Genomic DNA, 17970 nt, shown 5'->3' with positions numbered 1-17970 from the left:
TTGCAATAATTTTACTACATAATATTTTTTTTCAGAAATAGGCTTTTAGTACATAAGATGTGATGCCTTTACTGAGCCAAAACAATGTTTAAAAACAAAAGTAGTGTTGGCAACGTTGTCAATACAACACATTCATGCAGACTACAGACTATGAGGTGCCAAACTATGCAAGGAATTTTCCTGTGTCTTTTGCCTTTCCTAACTACTTGCTCCACAGCACACTTCTATGAGCTTATGTGCCTTGTCAACATGTGGAGCAGTTTAAAGTGTTATCCTCCTCCAGCCACTAGTTTACATTCCTGTGGTGCAAGTTACTACAACCACACAAGACAGGTGGAATGGAACATGCAGAGTCCTCATCCACACTCGAAGGATGGAAGTGGTTGGAGATGACACAACCGATTGGGAAGCCTCCCTGTTAGCCTAGCTATGGGGATAGTAACCTCTAGATAGGAGGACAAGACAGGTAGCCACATGTGGGAATGCCTTGCTCTGCTCCAGCAACAGTTGGTGGTCCACAAGATAAGCAGAAAACAGGTAATTGGCACTGGAATTAGCGAAAGCCGTTTATCTGAAGTGTTCCAGTTGACTCCATAATTCTGCTTTTTACGTATGGTAATAATTATCTTAGGCACACACAAATTTAAAAGTCTGATACACTCCTATTTAAGAGAATATGAAAAGAATGAAAAGATAAGATTCAGTACCCTGAGCATTAACTGGATTAAATTTTCAAAGTAACAAGCTTTGGGAGCTTTTGATTATAATTCAGGCCATACCATCTCTCTTGTAAGGCATGATCAACTGGACTTTCTTCTGCATGTATTTGGTCTCTTTTCCAATATGAGAACAAAGAGAAAAAAGAAATATCTTGTATGGATTACTAGCCATAGTCTTACGGGTAGTACATCTACTACACCTTCAGATCAAAATACATCTTTAATACCTCTCTACATGAATGGAAGCAAGAAAAACACAACTACTTCTATGAGTGTTTTTCCATTTACAACATATAAATGTTTTCTACTTGCTGCAAAAAGACATTGAAAAACAGTAGAATTTGAGAATGTTCATGAAACCTTGCTGGAACTTTTAAGTCTCATCAGCTTTCAAATGACAAAATGTGCACTTCATCCTTACCAGGACTTTTTTTTTTATGCCGAGTATATGCTTTGAAGAAAACATGCATGAACTGTTTTAATTTAAAGACAGCTTTTTACCATATAAGCTTGTTAGGAAGCTCCAATTTAATCTGCTTTTATCCACAAGATCCAGACTGAAAACCATGGAGAAAACCTGCCTTAAAAAAAATAAGTATTTAACTTTTTGCACAGGGAACTATACTGTTGACGAATGAACTCCAGATACAGCTCAAAAGTTATGCCTGTAAATGATCAGTGCAAACCAAGCTTTTCATGCAATGATTACGTAAGCATCAGCACTGCAAGAGTCATACATCTTACATTCGGAGAAGGATCCGTTTGTTCATATTTTGTATCTTCCTTCCCATTTGCTTCAGACTGTTGCAGTTGGTATGATCTGCCTTCAATGAAAGTAATATAGTCTTTGTAAGAGCATAACGGGCCTGCCAGGATACCCATGAAATTACAGTTGTAACTTAAATACTCCAGTAGACTTGGCATGCGTCTGTAATTCAAAGACAAGCAACTTGTGAGATGGCATGTGTAGTTCTACAGAATTTCCACAGTAGGAAAAGTCATACTCCATATTATTGCTTACTCTAACTGTGGTAAAAACTACATGCAGAAAACCAGTTTGTGTGTCTTTTGTAATCACGGCTTAAAACATTATACAAATAGTATTTCTTTCCAATCCATACTGAGCATTTTCAGACACATCTCCTGAACTCTGGCGACTCTCTCCTTGCCCAGTAGAAGTGTTTGACTGAAGCTGAGCCTGGGGAAGGAGAAGGAAGGGTGTTTCCCTAAGTGTTTGTTCAACTGCTTATGTCTTCTTTTCTCCCCTCAATAACTGCATCAGTAAACAAAGGTTTGTGCTAACTGGTAATAATTTCAATTAAGGAAAATGCCTCAAGTAAAGACTGGTTTTGCCCAGGACAACATATTATTTTCAAGTCTCCTGAATAAAGAAAGTACAAAAGGTAAGTTAAATACTGAAAAACAATTAAACAAGCATGTTCCTTCACCAGCTACTTTATAAGTGTACTAAATGTTAACTAGTCTCCTGTCCGATATGGCATTAATTTGTATAGATTGCATAGAACTTAGAATGGTTTTCTCAAATAAGTATAAAACCTACTTCTAGTGACATTTTCCAGTAGAACAGATGTATGAATTAGGCTACAAATACAAAAAGCATAGATCTATTTTACATGAGTTTGTACACTGTCTTGAATGTGAACTGTAGCAATTCCAGAGACTATTAATAAAGCATACAAAACACCAGCTTCTCCCCACCCCCAAAAGTAGACTCTGAGATGTCTGAAAGCCTACCTTACAGCCAAACACCTTTGCGATGGAGTCAAATCTTCATTTTTCCGAAACATTCCTAGGGTAGATGACAGGAAAAAGGAAAAATAAAGAAAAGCTAAACCCCCACACATTAACTAGCAGTTTCTTTACTCAGTAGAACAAGCCTCATGCTGCAATGTAATTTCTTAAGTCCTCAAGTAATTTCAGAGGTATTATGTCACACAACATTTTTGCTGGAGTCGGATCAAACAATTCTTAACGTTGACAAAATTACAAACTGTGGTATCCTCAGTTATATCCAACAGTGCCTAAACCTGAAATCACATGGATTTCAGGGAAGCATTAAGAAGGCTTGTAATAAGTGTTGACAAATACAATTCCCCTACATTGGTTAAAATTTCAAAGTCTGCAGGTTTTAAAACCCTTTATTCCCAGTCCTGGAAATTGGACAAGCCCCAAACCCGTTTCAACATTGCAGCAACCCAGGGACATTACACTAGTCATTGCACTTTACAGTATGAACACAGTCCAAGATAGATTTAAGCACTTCAAAACTTAAGGCACACTTCAAGACCACCTTCATGCTCCAAGTAAAGATTGTAAACAAGATCCAGTGAAGCAGGCACAACAGTAAAGGGTGCTCAAGTCTTTTTCATGAGCACTAAGGAGAAGCCCTAACCCCTGCTAGGAGAAGGGGACAAGCCAAGTCTAAGTTCAGCAGCAAGACTAAATTTACCTTCTTATCATACATGGCGCTTTATGAAATGCTGGTGGCCTACCCCTGAAAAATGGGCTTCAAAATTTGTACTCCCATGTGCTGGTTTTGGCTGGAATACAGTTAATTTTCTTCACAGTAGCTAGTATGGGGCTATGTTTTGGATTTGTGCTGAGAACAGTGTTGACAATGCCGAGATGTTTTAGTTATTGCTGAGCAGTGCTCACACAGAGCCAAGGCCTTTTCTGTTTATCCCCCCACCCCACCAGCGAGCAGGCTGGGGGGCCACAAGGAGTTGGGAGGGGACACAGCCGGGACAGCTGACCCCGACTGACCCAAGGGATATCCCACACCGTATGACGTCATGCTCAGTATATAAAGCTGGGGGAAGAACGAAGGGGGGACATTTGGAGTGATGGCGTTTGTCTTCCCAAGTAACCATTGCAATGGAGCCCTGCTTTCCTGGAGATGGCTGAACACCTGCCTGCCCATGGGAAGCAGTGAATGAATTCCTCGTTTTGCTTTGCTTGCATGTGCAGCTTTTGCTTTACCTGTTAAACTGTCTTTATCTCAACCCATGAGTTTTCTCACTTTTACCCTTCTGATTCTCTCCCCCATCCCACTGTGAGGGAGGTAAGTGAGTGGCTGCGTGGCACTTAGTTGCCGGCTGGGGTTAAACCACAACATCCCGTAAACAAGGCAAGTAAAAAATATGACCTTCACCACTTTAAATTATTATAAAATACACTAATTCAGGGGCACAGAAGAAGCAGAACTCCTTCCTTCAGACAGCCCTGGTTTATACCAGCCAGCAGTGCTTGCCAAAATGACTACTTCAGCTCCTTCTGCAGCCTCTCCACTGGTTCAGACATTAGCACATGCATTCATTCCCTGCTATTCACATTTGCAAGTTTTCTTTGCCATCGCAAGCACTAAAAAATTTATTTTTATGAGGATAGCTTCCTAAAGGAAATGAAGTTTATGGAATCCCACTTCAATTATCTTCCTCCCTAGGAATGCCTAAACCCAACAGCCAATTTCTAACCAAGTTTGATGAAAGAGTAGAGGTACATATGAAAATAGATATGAAATCCCAACGTGCTTTATGAAAATAGGTAATTCTATAGAAGATCATTTGGTCACTCAGCAACTATAAATCAGTTTTCTCATTTGTAAAGTAAGAAATATTCCTACATTCCTTCCTTGGTAAAAGAATTTTGTAAATCATAAAGTAGTAAAATTTAGCCCCAGTGGCCTACATCATGAGGAAGTTGCATCTTTTCATTCCTCCTCAGGAGACCACATCCTAATGGTAACAAAATCAACATCTTTAGGCACACACTAATATCCCACCATATAGGCTTTATTAAGGCATATTATCACTAATACCATGCTCTCACTATGACAACACAATGTTTACAATCATATCACAGCACCACCCCAGCTTTGTAGTTAATCTGCTTGAATATATCCACCTTTGTATTTGCATGAAACCTGGCTAATCGTTAACTCATTAATAATGCTTAGACACATTACATTAATAATACTTAAACATGGAGATCATATCACAGGCTCTGTTGTAATTAGAGTAAATTTTAATTTGAGGTTCTGCAATGGATCACCAGCTGTGCCCAAATGCATGCTGTTATTAAAATATTTCAAGACCTGAAGAAGACAGACAGACAATAACAATTTTAGTTGTTACCAGCACATTGGCAGCAACAAAAACAGACACAGATGCCAGCTGAGAAAAATGGCAAAGAAACTACAAAAAGCAAGAAAAATTGGAAGTCTTGATACCCAGAGAGTCATGCAAGCAAACGTAGCCCAGAACAACACTTGAAGACTTAGGGGGAGAAAAATACAATATAATTCCTTTAAACACTAATAACTTGTACTGCAATGAAAGTGATTTGGTAACTGATACTGAAACAATAATGACCATGCTGTCACTAACACAAGAGGGAGCACTTTAAAAATAAGTAAAATATATAAATATAGATCAAGAGACAATTGAAGAGAGAGCATTAAAAGAAACTGGTAGACATAAGAAGAAAGCATCAAGTTACCAAAAAAACCCCAACCAAACCCCCAAAACACCACACCCCCACCACCACATCATGGAAGTTTCACTGGCATAATTAACAGATGAATTAGAAAACAATATTCTTGGTTAAACAGCTGCAACTTTTTTGATGTAATACCAGCATTTTAAAATGGAACTGGGTCATGATGACCTATCAAAAATCCTTAAGAATATTTAGTTCTACATATATAAAGGCACATTTCTCTGTCTCAAGACCTGTTCAATTTTCTCTTGCTTACTTTTGCAACAGCAACCATCCAAATACACTTTTTAAAAGACATAATAATAATCAAAGACCTATTTGAAATCAGAAAAGCACATTGATAGTTACAAGACTATTTTCATAAACATAACAACATTCTTAACCAACCACCTCTCACTACAACAAAAAAAATTATCACTTAATCACAAAAGTAAGTTGGCCAAAACACAGTATAATCCCTTTTACCATGGGGTCACATTGTGACAATCAGCAATTCAGCCTGGTAATTCTGTTCTGGTTTTGTAGGTATTTATTTAAAATAAATATGAAATATCACATCTAATGTACAGAAATACATAAGCTGTTCAATGCATCAGTACATCCACATTTCCGTGCTTCAGGGCAGAGCAGACCAATACTAAAGTTGTCTGCAAGCCTTTAGAAAGATGTAGTGTCTTTCTGCTGAATATGGGAATTATCAGCCTTTGAGAAAAGTAAAAGGCAAAGAATCTAGTTAACTGAAAATACAGAAGAAATGTTTATATCAACTAAATCAAGAAACATTCTTCAGTACTTCTCACACTATTACATTGGTGAGGAACAGCTAACAAAACATTACCACTAACATAATAGCAGGTACTGCAGTTCGGATGGGATTGCTTATTAGCTGCAAACCAATAAGAAATTTACTTTCTAATTTAAAAAACTAAACTAAACTAAACCCCTTCAAATGGCATATTCACTGTACTCTATCTCTTTTTAGTTGTCACAGTAAATGCAGTGCCTTACCAGATCAGCATCAACGTCTACTCTATTGCTTTAAAAAATGGAGAGTGCCAGATATATAGAAGGAAATAATAATTAGAGAAAAAAAAAAAAGCAGCATTCCAGGAAAAGCACATTTAAAAACTACCAACTACAGAGCTGAAACCCACGGCATAAGGGATGGTAGAAGGGCACACACAGGAACAAAGAGTTTATTTTTTTGTGGTCAGAAAGCATGTGAGAGAAGCCCCTGGGAACCAAGAAGCATCTGACAGAACAAGAGTGTTATGGTTCTCATTTCTTACCTATACCGTTTCTTGCCACATATTTTTATGGACAAGTACAACACAGTAGTATGAAAAAATAATTTGGAAGAATTAGATTTCATGTTTAGTAGATGAGTATTGCATTTAAACAATTACTTTTTTTTTCTTTAAAGTTTTATGTATTATTTAGTTTAAATTAGAGAAAGAAATAAGAACAAGGTTGGAAGAAGCTGTGAGGATTTTTTTTTCCCTTTTAAATATCAAACATCAAGTCTAACGTTCCCTAGTTTTGCTGGCTGAATCTCTTGAAGAGTTGAAAATATACTGTGAGCTCCAGAACTTTAATAGGTTATGAATATAAACATTTGAGGAGACTTTTTGTTTAAGATTCATTAAGCACTAGAATTAAAAACAAGCTGCCAAAGTGCACACAGATTAGTGAGGTTAGATTTGGATATGGGTCTTTCCTGTAAAGATCCCTGATCTCATACAGAATTGCAATAAAATGAGTGAGGCTCTGTGGGGATGAGTGGGTTATGTGCAAAAGAGAGAACACTGAATGAACTCATCACAAGGTACAGAGTTAAGCAGTGACAGCATCCCTCTTCCTCTCTCCCACTTTACTTTTAGTACCTTACAACTATAACTGCAAAAGCTTCTCTACTTGCCACCATCTCTTGGCTAGAAATTTCTCATGCAAGTACAATCCTCCATTTAATAGCCCTTCTAAACTGTACCTGTAGACAAGCCCCCTGCTTCTAGAATAACTGCAATGCACCTTTCCTTTTCCAAAATATCCTAGTTTTAAATTTGATGAAGAAAAGGTACTCCGGAATATAGGATCTGAAGTACAAAAACCTGCTTTTCTCCCTTAAGTCTATCTCTAGCCTAAAGTGTTGAATAAATAAATCTAAATCTTGCCGTATAATAAATATGGACACAAAAATAAATATGGACACAAGCAGTCTCCAAATCATGTAAAAACTTTTCTGCCTTTAGCATATAGATATGTGATGCCAAAGATAATCAGCAGGAAATACGAAGCAAATCTTAACACACTGACTACTTGTTTTTGGCAGTGCTCATTTGAGTAACAAAAAACTGTAACAAGGCAAGAATTATCAAGGGCTTAAATTCAAAACTTAAATCAGAGTACACCAAAAGCTTATTCCAAATTTACTCAGGTGTAAATCTGTGATTGATGCAACCTTCTGAAAAGTCAGTATTATATAGCAAGCTTAAATTAATCCTATGCAACTTGCATACAATTTTCCTACTTAAAAAAAGCCCACAATAAGTGGCACAGGATTGTAACAGTTATAGGAGTAGCTGTTATTTTTTTATGGAATTCCATACTAGTGTTCAACTTAAAATCAAGCATATCCACTTAGCTAGACAGACTCTTTAACATGCAGCATGAGTGAGCAGCGTTCATGATTACATCTTCCAACACACCAAGGCATTTCTTTCAGCTGTTTATTTTCATTATGTTTCTTTGGACATACTGGTAAAAAATGAGGGGGGGAATAAAGTAATTGATGATTAATATAGCCAAGCTGTTGTGACTAGAGGCTCAGAGTGCCATTAATTACTTTGTAAACTGATTTTCAACATTATCTCCTCCTCCGTCAGTCTACCTCTTAAAGTATTTTCAGTGGAAGCATGGACCTTTGTACAGTGAACAAAAGCCGATTGACAGCAGGCTTGTTTTCATTAATTTCTCATGACGGACCCCTTTTAAATTGTCTATGGTTAAAAATAATTGCTTTAATACAATCTCAGTTTCCCCTGTATATCTTTTCTTAGCATCTCCTGACACCAAGCTAGCAGTTGCTCCTGGATTCACAATGGTCACATCAACTTTTGAAAGTCTTGCTCACACTGTGCTCCCAGCAATGGTGATCATCCAACTCAAGTCAAGGACTCTGCTAAACTGCAAATGCAACCAGAAAAAAAAGTTTTCCAATATATTACCAGCTACACCCCACACGCCGACAAAGACTCTAGAGGATCTCTGATATGAAGTCAACAAGGAACAAAACTGCAAGATTGATACTCATAATTCAGTGATATCTACAAGGAATTCAGACAGAAAATAAGATGGGCTTATGAGGAAAATACAAATTATCTGAATTAAAGTAGGAAAAAAAAATCTAGTTTACTTTGTGATGAAACTTAAAAATAGAGCTAAATGAAACATTTGTTTCAAGATTACAAGGAACACTCACATGCTTGTCCCATAGCACAACTCCACTATTTGTGCATGAAGTCAGCAAATCGAAAAAAGCTCTTTGCCCTAGCAAAATAATAGTAAGAGGAAGCATTTATCTTTGATACTAGAATTATTACTTCCTTATAATAAGCTGTTTCCTCTAACTTGTGTACTCTCTACTCTGATTATAGCTTGCAAGACTAATACTTCTGAATATATTTTCTCTGGAAGTTAGACATCAACTCCTTTGACCAACTAGATATGCCCAGCATTATTTATTTTCATTCATACAAGAATTCTTACAAAAAGGTGTTTTCCTGCCTTTTCATATCCATGAATGTTGTTGCCTACAGGATTCTCTAGACAGTATAACTTAATGAGAATGGAAAAAAAATGAAACACCAACAGCACTAAAGCTAGGACACATATGAGAAAAACATTATTAAACTCCATACATAATGTTACTAAAGAAATATCAGAAAAACAGGTGGCTTGATCCAGGTGTCTGTGGCTACACTCCCAAATCTTCAACTGACAGCTGTAGCTCCAAGTGATTCAAGCTAATTGGCTATGTTTATCAGATGATATTTTCAAACTTTAAAATGAAAATTACTCCTTTGAATTTAAAAGTAACTAAAAATCTAGACACCCTACCCGCAAAAGCTGACATTAGTATTCATTTTTGTCGCAACTAGGGCCCAGTTATCTGATGGATAAATCTGACAGGAGAAAAGACAGAAACATAATTAGACAATCTCCCTGCTCACACTGATATGTTACCAGTGAGTATAATTGCGATAATAAACAAAATGAAACATAGACAAGGTTTTATAAAAATCAATATACATGGCACAAATTAGGGGGAGATTAACAGTCAGCATTTTAAAACAAGAGGTGCTCAACAACTGAAATTACATGTACTTTTTCTACCAATCTGCCAGCAACAGTGATCTCTGGAAATTATTTAGTTAACTCTCAAGATCAATACCCCAGTCCAAAAAAACATCAGTTGTCTTTGATCACTAGCCCCAGAAGTGTCATTGGTCTTCTGATAAGTAGCATCTTCTGCACAATGTAAGCATTTTCAGAGCTTTTGTAGTGTCTGAGTAACATTTCTTGATACTTCCATTAGTAAGCATCATAAGAATCAACTGAGACACAAAAATATATTTTGTCCTAAAAGACAAACTGGACTAAAGTAACGCATTGACTCATGACTTTCTTTAAATTTAATTTTGTATGGAAAATTAAACACAGTTTAGAGAAATCTTACCATCATGAATCTCAAATGCCAAACTAGTGATCTTCTGTGTAATTATCATCATTGGACTGTTACAAAAAAGGAAGAAAGAATACTTTAGAAAGAAGTTCAGGATTTTCTTTCACATGTAAATATCACGGAAAGTTTACACTAATAGTCCAGGTTAATTACTCTCAACTGGAAGATTTTCAATGCAAGGACAAAGTGATTAGTTTTTGGAGCTCAAACCATTACAGAGTTTTCAACGTAATGAAAATAATTTAATCCTTAGATATAGTATTTGATAACCCATGCCTTTCATTGCTGCATCAGGTTCCACAAACACAGCCAAAGTGTTTCACATTTATTTTCCACTAACATAGTTTTGGGGTTTTTTTTTACAGTGGGAAGAGTACAGAAAAAAGGGCAGTAAGAGCAATTATACGCATTTTAAGTTACAGCAGCAGTAAGCAAAGGACAATAAAAATATACCAAAGTTGAACAATACTATAAATCATTTAGATTGCAGACCACCTTCCACTGTTTCTACTAACACCTGATCCTATGCTTAATTTTTCCATCTAGTATTATTATTTGCTTCAAGTAAACATATCTGGCAAAACAAAAACCCAGCATAATTATGCTGGCTCCAACAGAGTTTAGTTTGTTTTGAATTTGGTACACTTGGGCAGATCTTAAACTGTTCAAGAGATATTCTTCCCTAGCTAAGTGAGACAGCTTTATACTGAGAAATTATACCATCTTTGTAGTATCTAAGAGTTTTTGACTGATGTAAATCCCAGCATTGCTAACCTCCTAAGTGGAGGGAGGGAGGGAGGGGATGGGGGAAAGCATTAAGTAGTCTACCAGAATTCAGAAATTTGTATTTTTGAGATCTGATTTCAAAGTTAACAGGGACTGTATTTACCCAGTAGTATCTGAGCTGGAGATCAAAAAAATTTACCCACAACAAAATAATTATACTGTAGGATGGGCACATCATTTCCTTCAAGTCTTTTTATAACATATTTAAGTTGGCACAGAAAAACAAATTGAAGAGCCATCAAGTCCTCCTTCATTGACAGGACTATGCCAGTATTTTGCTAGATAGCTCAGTCTGTCAAATTTTTTTTTTTTTTTATGTTATGGCTATTGCAAAGCACACAATATTTCCAGTCCTCAAAATGCAATCAGGGAAAAAGTTTTTTCTACCATATTATCAGTGCCCCAAAATCCTGATATCAAGACTAGAGTGACAGGCAAGAGTCAGCAAGGAAGAAAACTAAACAAGAACAGACAGCCTAGGAAATCCCTCATATCTCTTTCTAGCATTTAAGCTGTAGACCTGTCCGGTGCTGGCAGAAATCCCCCAATTGATTCTGAACATAATGGGTTTTCCTTCTGTAACTGGACATGTGACCGCATGGATCCTGCCTGGTAGGAGGATGGAGCCCAGGAGGTGCTCGGTCAGACTTTACATTAATTCTAGCTGATACATCTGTCATTTTTATTATAGCAGATCCTGGTATTTTTTTCCTTCTCAAATGGCTGTTCCAGTATCATCAGGGATTTGGCTGAGGAACAACAATCTAGAGACTAAAAGAGCAAGAGTCCTTCTTGGAACAGTGAGGCTGTGAACCAGGATTTTAACGATCCCTTTTAGGTGCTGGCAGAAAGGCAAAGGAGGTGGTAGAAATCTCACTGGCAGCTGGGATCTGTTACTGCTGAAGCCAAGACCACACAGCTCTGCACAAGCAATTGCACCTCCAGCATGAGGTGTCCTCAGCTTTCTCCACTGTCAGTGCTTTGATACCTTCCTTCAAACTTTTTGCAGATTCCCTGAGCTTGGACACCTCAGATGAGCATGGCATGCTAGGAGAAATACCTAGGTAAACAGACACTCAAAGCTCTCTTGGGGCTAATCACTATATGAATCCATGCCAATATCTTTGGAAAAACTTGCTGGTGCTGGGGTTCAACAGCTGATTAAGCAACTTTTGTTATTTTCTTGAACTTACTCTCTTCCCCTGGAACCAGGCAAAATTGACAGAAAATAGCACCCTTTGGTTCATTTTCCTTCTCCTCCTGTTTTGGAAATAACCTTTGTCTCAGGCCTCAAGGGAGCCGATACAATATATGCCACAGATTTAATGTGATATGCATACATCAAGCTCCCAAACTGGTGCATGAAAGTGTGGTTTAAATCAGGCAGCTCAAACACAGAGAGTTGGATCTATGCTTCAGAACAGTTCTATCCAGAGCACAGATCTCATAAATCTTCGGACATGTTTAGACCTAGCAGAAATCTCTGAGCTAACGCCAAACCAACATAGCCACAAAGACAGCTGCAATCTGAAAGCAGTGCAGTTGCATTTGAGCAATGATGTCCTCAAGCTCTGCTACTAGTTTTGAGAGCAGCAATAAACAAGTGCAATTATACTGTTTCCAGAGTCAGCTCAGAGCTTTGATTGCTGCCAAGGTTGTACACCTTGGCCCTACAGTGAACTGGAAAGGGACAGCATTTGGATTACAGTTCCACTTGTAATGGTGAAATTTAATTTAACATCAGTAAACCTAGTTTTAAAGTGTCTTTATGCATATGTCTGGGTTGCAAGCTCTTATTATAGCCAGTGGAGATCTAGTCAATAGAGTCAGAGGCATCTAGCAAGTGACCCAGTTCATGCTAAGGTAGATACTTAGCAGTGGGTCAGCTGAAATGCCCTCCAGGCTCTACTGTGTACATCAATCAGATCTCCACTGACTACCAATTGAACTTGGATATCTGGCTTGAAGGCAGACACTTGGATGCAGGTGTAAATGTAGAAAGATGTTTCAGAAGGTAAGACCCAACTAAAAATGACAGCAAGATGAACTTCAACATAAAAGCTTTCGGCTTCAGCCTGCAAGTTAAGGTTCTGGACTACACGCCTGTTACCAACAAAGACTGCAAAGCAACAAGGCTAACACGCACAACTCTACTACAAGAGACAGGTAATACTAAACTACAAAGACCACTGCCATTCATAGTATTGCTGAAAAGTATTTAATGCATTTTTTTTGAGCAGACCAGCAAACACTCCCCATCTCTTTTTTCCAAAATACATACTCTCCTTTAAATCAACAAAAGTGCCATCAGAGCAGCAAACTTATTTGTCAGAAATGTTGTGCTTCGCTGCAGTACAAAGAATCACCAATATGGTTTATTTTTACTTTGCCTATTTAATTCTGGTTTGCTCCTATACAGCTCAAGTCAAATACAGGTTTAAGTTAATTATATAAAATAAGAACACACATAGACAAAACTTTCTATTTCCAAGGGTTGTGTGACTACTCCACCATACAGGCACCTCTATCCTTAGCTTTTTCCTTCTGGAACATCTAACGTAAAACCAAAAAAAGAAAGAAGCTAAAAGCTAAATTCCATAAAACATTCAGATTTTCCTGACAAAGTTGTATCAGACTGTGCCAGGCATGCAAGTACATCAGATAAAATTCAAGTTTCATCATGTTGTCATAGGTGGTAACAAAGATTTCAGGGGAAAAAGCAAAAGAAAAAAAAAAATCCCACAGCCACCAAAACCTTCAAGCCCTTCAAGACAGGAGCAGGAGGCAGCAGATAACACATTCATGGTTCTAACAGACACAACTGTTCCCAAAATTCTCAGTTTGCATTATTAAAGCATAGGTACATATGTATTTGTATGTGTGCCAATATGCATGCACATGCGCAGCTTTCTCCCAAAGTTTCAAAGTTTGACACACTTGGGGAAAAAAAAAACCAATAACAGATACAGTATCACTTAGGAAGACAAGGTGGAAAGATTATTTTTCTCCTTACCCAGAAAAATCAGCAGAATATTGTCCATAATCAAAGATATAGACTCTAGTAATTTGGCACACAGTGAGGTATCCCAAAGCAAAAACAAAGCAATACCTGGAAGGAAAATAGAAAAAAAGCTTTTCAATTAAAAACCATAAACATTTCTCCACTGATAAACTACCTCTTAAGTAGAGTTTAGTCTCCAATTATTTCTAGCAAATATTACATAATTGGAGCGTGCAATGACACCTCCATTCTGACTGGGGTTTTTGGTAATACACATTCTATGCAAGCACATAGACTTTGGTTTTGGTTGGGTTTTTTTGTTTTGTTTTTAAAGTGTGCAGTACTAACTTAGAAATTCTATTGTCATTAGCCAAAATATTTATTCACATAAATAAAGCATAGGATTTATAATTGCAAGCACCACTGTAAAAACTGGAAGTCCTATAAAAAGAAAATGAAACTCTTAAGGTTTTCTGGGTTTTTTTTTAGTTCAAAGTTAATTTTTGTCTATAGGAGTATAGAAATTTTGCATTATACATCAACATCATTTCCATTGAATGTATTTCTATACATTTAAAATTCAGCACCACAAACCCCACTGCTGCTGTTTTCAAAAGGACCTGGAAAAGGCAATTAATTTTCAAATATACATATTAAAACATATCTGAGTAAAAAAGGAACAGGATGCCTTTATGCCTCCTGTTAAAGCTGATCCTTAGCAAGTGTAAGAAAAACACAGATAAGAACCACCCTTATATAAATACTATAAATTTAACTTCACATATCATTTTTTCAGGTCAGGGTTGGGATCCCCCCCTCAGCCCCTTTTTAAGATGTACAACAGTACACTAGTGAGAACTGATTTGCCAATAAACCCCGCAGAATCTGCCAGATATTCTTTGCAGTCAAAAAGGAGGGTGAATGCCAGCAGGAACTTAATTAATCATTTAGGACTTTACATACAAACTTGACAGTCTTGAACATTTCCACATAACTTAGGAAACATTCAATGGTAATGAAAACAAGCACTTGTTTCATGTTCACAAGACTAACGTGCAACCCTTACAGCAGACCATATTAGACATTCAAAATCCAGTTAGAATGAAAATATTCATACACCAAATAGAAAATTATGACTAGGACTGGATTTAGGTGAAATAGTGAGGGACACTACAGGAAAACCTTAGAACATGCTTTTCCTTTCTTTTCCAAATAAATATTTTTGCAAAAAAAGTGCTAATATAATAAATTCTAAAGTCTTAGAAATTATTCTTCAACCTGAAAGTTGCCACACAGAACACTTGCAGTTTAACCTTTAAGAATTGTGCTAGATATAAACCATTTAATATTTTAAAACATCCAACTTTCAAAATAGATTACCTTATAAATCAGCAGCTTGTTCCTTTTTTAAAGGACACACTTGTTACTTTTTATAAAAAAAAAAAAGGTTTAGGGCGCCTGTTTTAGCAATAGTTTATTTTCTGTTTTCATGAATATTAACAATCTAGAAACAATATTATATTGGGTGGCTAATTGGTACAAGAGTGTTTATGATAAGAATGCGACAAAATTACACAATAATTGGCTCATAATTATACCAAATTATTTCAGGAAGAAAAACAATGTAACACAATGAAGTAGTATGTAGTGGACTGCAGATATCAGGAGTATGATATAATGTTGAATTCTTTTAAAAAAAGTTTAGAATTAAAATTTTCCTGAGATATTTTAAGAAAAACTACCCCCCCTAAATCACCCAGGTTTCACACGAATGAGAAGTATCTGGATTTAGTTTGCCCACACTGAAATCAGTTCCAGTTCTTCCATTCACTAAAAATTCCGTATTATTTTCAGCTTTACCAGCCTCTTGATTTACATACTAAACAATCCCAGATTAAAAACACATAGATACAGTACTAAAAAGCCACGAAAAGCTAAAATACTGTAGTTTTCTTTAAGAAAATTTCATTTTATCCCCACTGGTAAGATCATGTATTTTTTAACGACAGTCTATTCAACAGTATATTGCCATAGGTCTAGAATAAACAGAATTACAAAAGTAACACTAACTACAGCTTTCATAACTTAAAATGCTACCCATAGCAGCAATACATATATTGTTAGGACAAAAAACACACTTAATACATTAGTGGACTAGGTACACACCCTCAGATGGAAGAAAACAGACACCAGTTTCCACCTCATACAGTTTATATTGTAAAACATTTACACTGTTTTTAAACAAGGCATTATGAAGACTTCCTTTTGCAAGCAGAAAACCTATGCTGATAAGTACAACTGAAGAAAAACTAATAAATATCCTGAAAGAAGAAAAGCACCAAGAGGTCAGGAAACCTTAGGTTCTCTTCTATATAGTCATTATGATACAGCCCTGCAGCATTATGTGAATATGCAACTGCAAACTCCTGTCTCACTGAAGAAACAGGTCATTATTCTTGATACCTTTTAAAGGTTTTTGCATTCAAGTTCAAGACACATCCAGAGATTTTACTCATTGCTACCTTCCACATGCTGCACTTGAGATTTCCCCATAAGCATTTCCTCAATTATTCTCCATGCATTCGAGTGTTTCATAAAAATTGCATTTCTCTCTAAGATGAATTTTAGTGATACTCAATGTTACCCAGTTCTCTCTCTCTCTCTCTCTCTCTCTCTCTCTGAGGAAATTGCAAAATAAAGAGATTACATGGGTCCGAATACCAAACTGGAGAGATGCAAGGTCAGTTCTTGGGCTAACTTATCTTTTTTAAAGTTGACAGAAAGGACATCACCAGTACGTTTCAGTCACACACATGAGCACAAGTGCTCTGTACTTCCACAAATCTAAGCACAGGTGTTCCACAAAAGGTGAAAGATTGTATTTGTAGCTAATGCAAGTAGTTGAAACCACATTGTAGTGTCCCGCACTTAAAGAACAGACTAAGGCAGCAATGCTACCCAATTATGGAACAGTGAAATGTGTAGGGCAGTTTAAAGGTTACTTCTTCACTTGCAGGTTCCTGTGGCTTAAACACCTTCCACCTTCTACAAGTTAAGTTTCTATGATGAAATGACTGGCCTGGTAGATGAGGGGAGAGCAGTGGATATTGTCTACCTGGACTTCATAAAAGCTTTTGACACTTGACATCCTCATAGACAAGCTGATGACGTGTGGGCTGGATGAGCAGTCAAGTGGATTGAAAATAGGCTGAACAGCCAGGTCCAGAAGGTGGTGATAAGTGGCACAAAGTTGATTTGGAGGCTAGTAACTAACTGTGTACCCCAGGGGTCACTACTGGGTCCAATCCTCTTTAACATCTTCATTAATGATCTGGATGATGGGGCAGAGTGTACTCTCATCAACCTTGCTGATGACACCAAACTGGGAGGAGCGGCTAATACACCAGAAGGTTTTGCTACCATCCAGAGGGACCTTGACAGGTTAAAGAAATGGATTGACAGGAACCTCATGATGGTCAACAAGTGGAAGTGCAAAGTCCTGCACCTAGGGAAAAACAACCCCAGGCACCAATATATGCTGGTAGTCTCCCAGCTGGAAAGCAGCTTGGCAGAAAAGGACCCGAGGGCCCTGGTGGACCAAGTTGAACATGAGCCAGCAACACACTCTTGCAGTAAAGAAAGCAAGGTAGGCACGGAGAGAGCTTTTCCCAACAACTTCAAAGGAGAAAACATCATTTGTTATGACACTTGAGCAGGAGCCGAGCTGGCACCCTGCCTTGAGGAAAGCCAAAAACATCTATCAGATCTAGCATCTGCCATCCTTCCCAATACCCTCTTCCAAACCAAAACCTAACTTTACTATGAAAAGTCCAGTTAGAAAGCACAGCAACAAAATGAGCGCATCCTTTCTTTCCTTCACTTTTATACAGCATTTGCCTGGTTTTGGTATCTGCTGACCAAAATGTTAGCCACCGAAGTACTTCCAGATATCCTTCAAAATAGATGTTAGCCATCATGACCAATATGGTGGGATTTCTCACAACATTCAGTTAATATCCACACTTAAGTTATAGTACAGAAATGGAAGAAAGAGAAAAAAAAAAGGCAACAAAAACCCAAACCTTAAACTTCTTGCTGAGATTCCAGATTCCATTTTACAATCTAAAACAAAAGCTGTCTTCCCACAGAGCAGTGAAACTTGCTGCCATGTTGCAATCACCAAACACAACTATGAATTTTAACTA

At 37.2% G+C, this 17970-nt stretch overlaps 1 protein-coding gene across 4 annotated transcripts in view; it reads right to left on the bottom strand.

Moving 5' to 3' along the window:
• Positions 1-17970, bottom strand: part of MBOAT2 (membrane bound glycerophospholipid O-acyltransferase 2) — a 111638-nt gene that overhangs the window by 27345 nt on the left and 66323 nt on the right. For all 4 annotated transcript variants that reach the window (XR_012653314.1, XM_075049178.1, XM_075049180.1 and 1 more), the window contains 4 exons: positions 13778-13873; positions 9973-10028; positions 2475-2529; positions 1464-1647 (listed from right to left, as the gene is read on the bottom strand). Coding sequence is in view for 3 of the 4 variants with exons in the window: in XM_075049178.1 (XP_074905279.1) it covers positions 1464-1647; positions 2475-2529; positions 9973-10028; positions 13778-13873 (391 nt within the window). In the remaining variant the exon portion in view is untranslated. The remainder of the gene's footprint in view (positions 1-1463; positions 1648-2474; positions 2530-9972; positions 10029-13777; positions 13874-17970) is intronic.

Source organism: Buteo buteo, chromosome 17 (assembly GCF_964188355.1).
Source record: "Buteo buteo chromosome 17, bButBut1.hap1.1, whole genome shotgun sequence".
Lineage (NCBI taxonomy): Eukaryota > Metazoa > Chordata > Aves > Accipitriformes > Accipitridae > Buteo > Buteo buteo.
The sequence above is the reverse complement of the archived record's forward strand: the minus strand, read 5'-3'. Positions and strand labels throughout refer to the sequence as shown.